The sequence below is a fragment of the Capsicum annuum genome, chromosome 5 (assembly GCF_002878395.1).
Source record: "Capsicum annuum cultivar UCD-10X-F1 chromosome 5, UCD10Xv1.1, whole genome shotgun sequence".
NCBI lineage: Eukaryota > Viridiplantae > Streptophyta > Magnoliopsida > Solanales > Solanaceae > Capsicum > Capsicum annuum.
In genome coordinates, this window is record NC_061115.1 from 26,751,448 (window position 1) to 26,763,069 (window position 11,622).

General features: G+C 33.9%; 1 protein-coding gene across 1 annotated transcript; it reads right to left on the bottom strand.

Moving 5' to 3' along the window:
- Nucleotides 1-297: 297 nt before the first annotated feature.
- LOC107870526 (65-kDa microtubule-associated protein 6) lies at nucleotides 298-7,985 on the bottom strand. The gene is made up of 12 exons (XM_016717086.2): nucleotides 7,169-7,985; nucleotides 5,635-5,838; nucleotides 4,245-4,508; nucleotides 3,118-3,333; nucleotides 2,896-3,051; nucleotides 2,523-2,682; nucleotides 2,288-2,439; nucleotides 2,067-2,154; nucleotides 1,909-1,982; nucleotides 1,751-1,825; nucleotides 1,128-1,486; nucleotides 298-521 (listed from the first exon to the last, which is right to left on the bottom strand). The coding sequence occupies exons 1-11, from the start codon at nucleotides 7,244-7,246 to the stop codon at nucleotides 1,145-1,147; spliced, it is 1,809 nt and encodes a 602-aa protein (XP_016572572.1). The 5' UTR covers nucleotides 7,247-7,985; the 3' UTR covers nucleotides 298-521; nucleotides 1,128-1,144.
- Between the last annotated feature and the right edge of the window lie 3,637 nt (nucleotides 7,986-11,622).

Genomic DNA, 11,622 nt, shown 5'->3' on the forward strand with positions numbered 1-11,622 from the left:
CGTATCATAGATATAGTACTTGTGTTTGTTTAGTTTAAGTAATCTTGGCATCCCTTCATGGTCCTGAGTTTAGTTTTCAAATTTTCTTTGGGTTGGCTGTGTATTTTGAAACAACTAACAAGAGAACAATGATAGATCAGCATTTGAATGTTACAAACTTTATTGAGAGCTAGAAACTTTAGTGGTCTACACAATCCTAGAAAAACAAGGATCCTTAATCAATTCATAGCAATCGCATTTCACTATATGTACATGCATGCAAATCACCAAAAAGGGAAGGGAAAGGCTCAAGGTACATATCGGTCAGTGAACATCTATTCAAACAGAACTTCCATGTCACTAGTATATCCACAAACAATATCTATAGTAACCAGCTTATAGCACCAGTAGAAGTCTCACTAACAAAAAAGTCACAAAGTGCTAGAACTGCCTAACACATTACAGCATTACAGTAGTGTACACTCCCCTTCAGTATTCACAAATTATGAGGTTATGTGGCCATGGATTATGTGGTCGTCTCCCTGCAAAGACAATTATACATGGTGAGGTACAACCAATATAAGGTTGAAATAAGACATCCAAGTATAAAGCGAAACATTAAGTAATAAAACATGGATCACGGAAGAGGAAACGAAATGCACCACGTATTGCACTCCTTTTTGGATAAATGAGAAATCCTAAGGGCCAGGAGCGCGCACAGTTCAAAACTCAGTGGATAATGGGGTCGCCTCTCTATCCTTCTCCACTTCAAGACCAGGCTGTCTACAACAAAGAACTCGTGGGACATGCGCCTAACCATCGTGTATTGCACTCTTACCACCAGAGCAGAGCCCGAGGTTACTCCTTGTTTGCCTAAGTTGGCGAAACTCATCCCTTCTACATCCCCATCGCCATCCCCACCCTCATCCATCCGCAAAGGAAAACCACAAAATATATATCTAAATAGTGATTTGTGAATCAATAAATTTTGGGGAAATTATAGAGAAAGCAAAAGAACCTACACAGGTGATTTTTATCTTCAAGCATCTCAAAAGATGATCTTGAAGTCCCAAAGTGTGATAGAGGAATTTTACGTGCTCAAATTTCAGGGTTCAAAAAAATGTAGCAAACAAAAGGGACAAGCTTACCAACTCAAGTTGTGAAGTCAGCCTAATTGAGGCGGAGATTCAGGCTCAGAACCACCAATAGAAGAAAATGATATGGTATCTTCCTTTGCCACAGCCACAAAGTTGAGAGGGACAGTAGATAGTCTTCTCATTTCCTTGAAATAGGTATTCTGCCGCCCAGAGTAAGAACGGGGTGTTTGAAGCTCTGGAGTTGCACAACCAACTGAGTTCCTCCGACGTGGCGAGGGAGTGACTGACCCATTTCCATTTGTATGGTATCCATTTGTCTTCCTAAAGCTGTTGGTTCTTCTCGGACTAGGTCTAGAACCATATATCGATTCCTTCTCTGCCAGCAGCATATCTTGGAGTTTCTTCTGATCCTGTAAAAGAACAGATAATAACATATATTTTTAGATCATTACTTGTAATATCGACTGGCTAAGATGCTCCCTAGCTAATATCATTTCCTCATCTTTTAGACTCAACTGAAGCGCTCGTGTCGTACAAGGACAAATGAGAAAGTAGTACTTTGTTATTATACAACATAAGAATTCCAGTGATTTTTTGACATCGTGCATTCCCTAAGATACATGTCTCATATAACAATTCAGCATTTTATTAGTAAATGAGGGTATTAACAGTACCCGGGCTCGTTTCTTCTCCTCTTCTTTCTGAAGACGACTCACTTTGTAATCCTCCAATATTGAAACCAATCTCACCTACAAGTAAAGCCAAGTTTCACTTGACCAACAGCAGAACGACAGAAAAAATCTAAAAGTTCCTTAGCTGCAAAAGAACTCACCCCATCGTACAGAAACAATTTCTGATTTTCATCTTCCCATGCTAGTGTCCGGTGAATCAAACTGTCAACCATACCTAAAGCATAAAAAGCCGTGGAGTTCAATTAGTGCCAATGATCCAGACTAAAATGACACCACTGAAAAAGCTAGAGTAGAATACCTGGAATCTTAGTCACTGTAATTCTTGCTCGTTCTGCCCGCTTTAAATTTATATGAGCACCTCTTCCACCACTGTACCGTGTATGATCCTGACAATTTAAGACTAATCAAACTATAGCTGATGTAAAACTTTGGTCAACTATAAAATCTAAAGTTACTAGAAGGGTTAGTAGGAAACGGAGATTGGCTAAAGGAAATTGAATAGGAGTAGTTTTTACTTACCAGGTTATAATCTTCAAGCCAGTTTTCCTCATCACAAGATGAAAGCCACCGCTCTATCTTATCCATAATTTCTTTCCGGCTTAAAGCTTCATCCTTTACTTTGTTTATTTGAGCTTCAATATTTGCCAGGAGTTCACAAGGGTCCACGAGACCTACAAATGGAGATTGAACTCATTTCCCTGCATTGAAGTTCAGATGAACATAGCACTTAACGGGTCCAAGTCAGACGTCTTACCAGAGTCTATCATTGCACTAGATTTATCAGCAGCCGTACTTGAATCAGGTTGTATATGGGTTTTATAGCACAAATCCTCTAGTTCTGCCCTCCTTTTCATCACCAACTCTTTCATCCTGCTTGCTTTCAGTTTGGTAAGCCTCTCAACTTCTGCTGATAGCTATCAATGTAAAAACAATATTATATCTCTCTAGTGAGTCTATATATAGCCACAAATAGTGTTTGCAATTCAGCAGAATCAGCCCAGTAAACTGGTATATGCACTCTCTTCTTCAATACTCCCTCTCATTGGAATCATTGTTGGTGTAGGGAAATGAAATTAAGGGGGAAAAGAAGAACAGAACAAGAGATGGAAAGAAATTAAGAGGCACACCTGCTGAATAACCTCCAATGTAAGTGCACCTGGTTCCACAACCTTTGATTCAGAAATATCAAGAACGGAAATGATTCTTGATAACTTACGCCTTTCTTCTCTCGTTGTATCCATCAAGCTCCAAAGCTCAAACAGAGATCCCATCACATCCTTTAGCTGCATTATTGATGACATTAGACAGCGAATAAAGAAAAGACGGTACCATATCTAGGAAAATAATACCTTCTGATATCGAACTTTTCTTTCGGTTTTCAATTTAAGGATGGCCTGGTCAAGACCTTCCAACGTGATGTCACTGATGTTTTTGTACTGTCCCGGATTAATCTCATGCAAGCTTGGATGGACATTGCTTACAGTTTCACCAAAATCCAGCCCAAGTACACCGCACAATGTGTGAACCTCATTCACACTGTCCAGAACTCTTTGGATCCGCACAGACTGCATGCAGAAGCAATCATCAATTATTAAATTTGCTAAAAGAAAGATAGCTACCTAATGATAAACCAAAAATGCATAATTCATGATGGTTAAGAATACACCCTTGTGGTGGGGCCCTTCCCCAGACACCGCGCATAGCAGCAGCTTTAGTACACCGGGCTACCCTTTTTTTTTTTTTTTTCATGATGGTTAAGAATGCCATGCTGAACCACATAAACGTGAAAAAGGATCTCCAGTTATATACTGCAGTGTTTGTCAAAGTGCTGAAGATGACCTAAATCCTAATAGAAGTGGACTAATGAAACAGAACAGAAACGGGAGATAAGCTCCATCTCATGGACCAAATTGACAAGGTTACTTACAGCATTTTATACATCAAGAGAACAATGATGCACAAACATCTAGATATAATTCAAAAGATACCAGTGAACACTAGGAAAGAATCAAAGAAGCCTTTCAGAAGGGGGTGTTGGGGGTGAGCATCTGAAGATTTAGCTTCTGGTGGCCTTTATCAGAAGAATATCCTCAGTTGAGGGTAACTATAATATTGTAACGTAAAGAACATGCCTCTCACAATGTTTCAGAGAAAGCTCCAGCAAAAAAGAAACTTGTAATTGCATTGTTTAAAAATATTGTTCCCTCCATCCCCATCCCAATTTATGTGATGGTGTTCGACTGTGCACGGAGTTTAAGAATGAAAGGAAGACTCTTGAAACTTGTAGCCATAAATTATCTCATTAGGGGGGAAATGAGAAGTTTAAAGTAAAATCGTTACAATTAAATATAGGAAAACTGTCATTCTTTCCGGGACTGACTATTTAGGAAAGAATGCCAACTAAAAATTGAAAAAGAGGGAGTAAAAGTAACCAAGAAACAAGATACGAACGAAATTTAATTTAGTCCACACATACCTTCTCCTTTTGGAGAGCATGTAGATGTGATTGGCACTCTGAGAGCTTTCTCGTCGACAAGTCATGTTCTTCCAAGTTTAAGGTACTCAGAGAATTGGCAATACTACAACTTCCTGAAATCTCGCTAGTTATTTTCTCAATTTGCGACTTTATATCTGCAAACTGCTTAACTCTCTCATCTTTCTTTGCTTTTAAATCATCAACAAGAGGCATGATTAACCCAAGATGCTCCTTCAATGAAACTGACATTTTTTCTGACTGTGTCTGTTGTAACCAGAAAAGCAGAATTAACAAGCAAAATTATGGATCAGTTGTTCGAGATTATTCCAGAAAGACTTTCAAAACACAAAACTGAAGTTGTTTGGTTCCATCCAGAACAATTTTGGTTTCCAATACGAAAAAAAGAAAAACAAGTCTTGTCTTCACTTTGGAACCAAACCAACACTAACATTTTCCCCTCCTTTTAACATGTTAGAAATGTCTTTATGCAAACAGATTGCAAGTATAATGCCTGTTATAGAAGCACCTATTAGAAATACAACTATTTTCCAAAAACCTTTAATGAGAACACTTCTTTTTCCAAGAAGTTCTAAAATTGCTTTCCGGAATAAAAATGGAACTCGAAACAAATTCCACGGAAAAGAATAATGTCTTGGCATGCGAAGTAGGTGTGCGATAAGTAACAACAACCCCGCATATTTGGAAAGGACTCCAAATGCGAAACAACGCAGTAAACTGTCTCAAAACTTAATTTTAAGAGAAGATGAGCAAACTTCATAGGGGGGTGAATCTTCTAGGCGGAAACTAGAAAGATTAGAAGTTGAAGATACTCCAAGGTGAAATCGGAGACTTTATTGTGTTCGACAATATGAGCAATCATTCATTCAAACAGTAGGAGTAAGCTCTTAATATTAGCTAATCCACTCCACTCTCTGCTCCAAATCCAAGAAAAATAGAAACAACTAAATCCAGGCCACTTACATTGCTTTACCATAAACCTTTAACAGATTATAAAACTCCAACTCCTTAATATTAATTATCTTTAGAGTTCACCTTGCTTCACTGATAAATCATGATTACATGAAATAAAGAAACCATGAGGATCATCCGATATATTTCTACACCAACAAAACTTTGCAGCTTTGCCTTCCCATTTGTGAAATTCTTGTTATTTGGAAGATAACAGGAATCACGCTAGCTTCTTAAGAAATGATACAACATTTACAGCCTAGAAGAACTGTTAAGCCATATGGCAAAAGTAACAATAACATCTAAAATACCCACTTTCCGTGAGCTGGGGTGCTGCTAAGGCTACAGGAAAGCAATCAGTTTATAGATATTTGACATATTTGATCAAGGAAGTACCCACACGTAGAGAAGTGTTCATTACCGGCGAATTAATGTTGTGTTCACCAAGAGCAGCCATTAAAGTTGCAAGCTCAGCTTCTTTAGCTGCAACAGACTGATGAAGACGTGATTTTGCATTGGCAGCTTCTTCAACTTTTCTTCGATAGACTTCCATACACTCTCTTTCCAGCTCCAACAGCATACGGTCTTTATCAGCTTCACTCTCTCCGATGTCTGTCCATATTTTCTGGAAATCACAGCCAACAAGAGTCAATATACATTACATAAATCAGGGACCAATATTGCCAGAAATCCCTGTAAGATTCCCATCATATTCACCCCAAAATTCTACAGAGGAACTACATGAAATCTAGGAAACAAAATGACATCTTTTCGACTAATTTTTGTAAAATTCCAATTGAAAAATCACACTTGAACTAAGCATTTATGAACTGCAGTGAGAAAGACAAAAACAAAGGGAATCCCAGAATAAGTCATATAAGCGAAGCTGGTAAACACAAAAAACCATTATATCACATGATAAAACCATTAATTATCCTTCAACTTACATAAAACCCAACAACAAGAAACAATTACTTCAATTTAATTGAGCAGCCATGATAACTACCAAACCATTAAATAAATCACACAGTACATAGTTTCTTCTATGCTTTAAGAAGCATTACTCACCATACTGACCAAAACCCCACCTTAAATCAAGTAAAAGTCCCCATCTTTTTTCACAAAAACAAAAGAAAATGAAGACAACAAAATCGAGAAAACAAAATCCGCTTATCATAAGTAGCAAGAAAAACAAAATTCAAGAACCAACAGAACAACAACAACACACCTAGTATAATCACACAAAGTAGGGTCCGGAGAGGGCAGTGTGTACCCGATCCTTACCCCTACTTCAGAGGTAGAGATACTGTTTCCGATAGACCATCCGTTCAAGAATCAAGAGAACAAAAACAAAGGAAAATGAAGAGAACAAAACCAAGAAACTCAACAACAGAAATAACCACTTCAATTTAATTGAGCAACCATGATAACTACCAAACATTAAATAAACCACACAGTAATGAATAGTTTCTTAATTTCTATGCTTTAAGAAACATTATTCACCATACTCACCAAAACCCCACCTCAAATCAAGTATAAGTCCCCATCTTTTTCCCAAAGTCAAGGGGAAACCAAGAAAACAAAATACCCTTTTCATAATTACCAAGAAAAACAAAATTCAAGAAACAAGAGGACAAAAGCAAAGCGAAATGAACAGAACAAAACCAAGAAAACAAAATATCCTTTTTAATAAGTACCAACAACAATAATGAAATCCCACAAGCGGTGTCTAGGGAGGGTAAAGTGTACGCAGATGGCAGACCTTAACACTACCTCGTGGAGCTAGAGAAGCTATTTCTGAAAGACCCCGTGCTCAAGTGCAGCTTCCTTTTTTTTTTTAATAAATACGGAGAAAAACAAGAATTCAAGAACTACAACTAAATTCCCCATAGACAGAAACATTTTAGTCTATGTAAAGTAAAGTGTAAAGTAAAGCAACACAGAGAAAAAAAGACCTGTAGTTCTCGAAGTAATGAGTGGCAAGTAGAGTTTGTACTGAGAGCATTACTTCTAGGACTTCCAAAAGCCAGCATTTTCACTATTGATGAATGATTACAACAGTAACACCCGTTTAACCAAAAGACACACAATATCCCAAGAAAAGGTAAGCCTAGAAGAATTTTCCTTCAAAGCTCAAACTAGTTTGTCACTTTTACTTTCACTTGTTGGAGTCAACTACAAGTAAAGAAAGAACTGTGTAAGCAGCAACAACACTTGTTCTTCTTCTGTATCTTCATTTTCCTTTCTTTAAACATCAGATCTGAAGTTTCCATACACCAAGAACCTCAAATTTTAACATACCCCACCATGCTAACAACCACCAAAACTCCAACTTTACACTTCAGTTTTTTCTATATGGTTCTTGTTTTGTTTTTTGTTCTCCTCTTTTTTTTGGCTTTTACTTCAAGAACTGAAACAAAAAGAATAGGATTTAAGAGAAGGGGTTGAAGTGGGTAGGAAGGAAAGTACAAAAAATAAAAGAAACAACAACAAGAAGAAGAAAAGGAGAAAAAATGGATTCTTTTTTTTTTTTTTTGAAGGAAAGCAGAGAAATGGAGAGTAGTAAAGAAGATAAAGAGGTACTATTTTGGGTAAGTGGGTGGGGCTAAAATGCGGCAATGCAAACGGATCTATGCGGGTTTCAATGGTGGTTGTGTGTGTGTGTGTGTGTGAGAGAGTGAGGAAGGAGGAGGGAGTGAGTAGTGATGTTTCAACAGCTTGAAATGTTCTGTATTTGTTACAGCCACTCCTCCCTTTCATTTTATTTGACTTTTATTGAGTTATTGATTCAATTTCTAATTCTTAATATTGATTATTGGATAATTCCATAGCTCAAAGAGTATACGAAAATTATTACTTTATCCTAATTATATTAGTATTTTCACATTCTACAAAATTAGTGATTTAGTTCGGTAAAACAAAGCATAGAAGGGTTTTGTCACGAAAAGTGTATATGATGTTAGTTTTTTTTTTATTGGATGTTCGGTATCCGCATTGGAACTCCAGCTAATTTAGATCACGTATTGTAGAGCTCATTAAAGTGGTAACGCTCCAAATAGAGTTTTTTTTATACACAAATTGAACCCTCGACCTCTGGTTAAGGTGGAGCAGCTTCATTCACTGCACCACAATCTCTATTGGTGTATATGACATTAGTTACTCAAATATATAGGTCGGTAGAATTGTTATTTATGTATTTTGTAAAATTACATTATTGATCTGTTGCATTAAATTATTGGAGAAGTGATATTATTTTATGAGAATTTTTTTTTTTAGTAAAATTAAAAACCGAATCGCTAGGATAATAAATTGTTAAAAAATATCTATGAGCATTTTTTTATGAATCGCTAGGATATTTTATGAATCGCTAGGATAATAAATCGCTAGGATATTTTATGAGCATTTTTTTGTTAAAAAATATCTTATTAATTTGATTATTGGCTTTGAAAATTGTAAAATGATAAATTAAATTAATAATATATAAAATCAAACTGATCGATGCACACCCAGCTCAGTCTATTGAAAACAAATTTTGCCTATGAGACATGATAAAATTTACGAATATTTTATCTTTTCAGACTCCATTTTGTAAGAATACACTAAATATATTATTAGTATTATTGTTGTTGATGTTAACGTGACACATGTGTTAATAAGAATTTAATTAAAAATGTATCTTACTAAACTAATTTTACTAATGGTTATTTTGAAACTTTAAACTTAACTACTACTATTTTATGTAATTATTTAATACTAACATGAGAAAAATAAAACTCTCTTATTAGTTTGTTAAAATGGACAATGACACATCTATAATTATTGTAGGAGTCGAGTAAAATGAAATGGATGGAGTTTTTTGTTTCACTTTCGGTGTTTAAGTTATTTAGATTTTCAGTGAAAATTTGATGTATAAGGTAAAATGCTAAGCATTTTTATTGATAAATTTTAAAGTTGAAACTTGCGATTTAAGATTTTGATTGATGTTGTATTAGATGTACATTTTATTTGAAAAATAAAATAGAATTTTTTAAGTAAAAGACTCAAAAGTTCAAAAAACTTATCTCAATTTTTTAAAGTTTGAACATTAAAAAATTCAAAATTTGATTAAATTTCAGGGTTAAAAGATATTTAAAAGAAAATCGACTCTAATTTAAAATCTAAGATCAAATACTAGTAAAAATAATTTCACATTCAAAGTTTGAACTAAGACACTTCTTAAGGAGAGATAAAATTATTTTACAACTCTGTCGCAAACCGCTGGGTTATTAGGTTACCAAGACGGGATGGATAATGATATTATAGAGAGAGATCAATTAATACAACTTCCTCCGTCTCTAATATGTACTTAACATAATCATTTTTTTTACTATTTCCTAAGTAATAATTGTTCTAAAATTAAGAGACACATTAAAAGATGAAGATAAAGAATTATTAAGAAATATATTAACCGAATTATAATCCTAATTAATTTTTCCTTTAGAATTATATGTAAGATCTCTACATGCCAACTATTTTGACACGAAAGGAGTAATAACTAAATAAAAAATAATTCTCAACAACAATATACCCCTTATATTTCCACAAATAAAAGTTTGAAAAAGAAAGGGTATATACAATTCATACTTCAACGTCAGAGGTGAAATGAAGAAGATGCTTTCAACAGACCCCTACCTCGAGACAAAAATAATTTTAAAAAAGACGTAACATAAAAATAAGAAATAATAGATAGTGATAATAATAGAACCAAGAGTAATGCAACAAATACTACACTCAATCTCTGAAACAACAAACATCACCTAACTTCAAGAATTAACAAGAAACGACAACGTATACTAAAACAGACAACAAAATAAAACGGTCATACCCATTAGTATGGATGCACTGCTTCCTACTAATCTTCTACTTTAAATCACATCATCTTCGATCTTAATTTATGTTTTTCACACCTTTATATCGAGGATCCTGTTTCCAGAATAAGTTGTAATACTCCATGTCCTACTAAATACAAGACAAAATGATTCTCTATCTTATTGTAAAATTCATTACTCCTATCCCGACACCAAACAATCCCTTATTGATTTATTAATATAATATATACACTTATATGTGAATGTCAAGTGCTTGCATTAACTATTCATCTATTTTGTTTACTAGTAGCATAATTAATTTATTTTATCTTCCATGGCGTGCATGCAGTAAGGATTAGATTTTAGAAGGATATTTTTATTCTATCTGTTAGCCGGGGCTGTTCAAGCACTTTGATGTCTTAAGGTAAAAATTAAATAGAGATCTTAAATTTTTTTAAGAAAATAAATATATATTTTCTTATAAAGTCAATATTTTAAATTTTTTGATATGAAAAATTGTTAATATTTTTTACAGTCGATTTCTTCTAATAATTCTTTTTTAGTTAATATAACTATTCATTTAATCTCTCTTGAGACATAGTATTTTAAAGTTTAAATACATCAAACTTCTAATAATTCTTTACTTTTATATAAAATTTTTTTTTTTATGAATAATACTTAATAATTTTTTTTATAAAAATCTATAATTTATTATTATGAAAAATTAGGCCTCTCAATTTGGAGGTGTAAGGCGGTTGCCTATTTTTACAATGGTTAGAGCCAGCCCTGTTTGTTAGCCGTTACATTTGTTCTTTTAGTTTTTAGGTGTTTTGTTCCTATAGAAGTCTGAACATGATTAGAAGCTGACAAAAACGTAATATACCCATAGAATATTTCGAGTGCAATTAAACTAAAAAATAATAATAATAATAACATACTCAATATAATTTTACAAATGATAAAATATGCACAATCTTATCTCTTATCCTACGGGGTATTTATTAGTGAAGTTCTGAAATTGCAAACTTTGTTAGCAGTTTAATTTATACAAAATTGCAATTGCATGCACTAGGGATTAGTTTCAGAATTGCTAAGTGTCATTTTTTATGTATTGTACGTCCAAGATATTTTAACCTTCGGGTAATTTGATGAGTGAAAATATTCCCTAAATTATTGGTATATATAAATTAAACTCAATAATAAATGATATAATAATGAAGATTTAACAAAAGTTTAGACATGAAAAGTTTTGAGAGGTCCATCAAAACTCACTGTATTGCAGTGGAGAATTTGTGATATTAGGTCTCTTTCCAGAGAGGTACATCAAACCTCTCTTTAACTTAGTGGAGAATATGTGATATTATAGGTTTCTATAAAAAAATAAAAAGAGAAAATGGTCAAAAAAAAAAAAAAAAATCTTTACTCCAAAACTCAATTACACATTTATACTTTATGGGGTTCTATAACCCCCTGAACTATTTTAAAATAAAATTATTACCCCTGAAAGCTGACATGACGAATTATTTATTAAAAAGTTATTTTAATATTTCTTTATTTTTTTA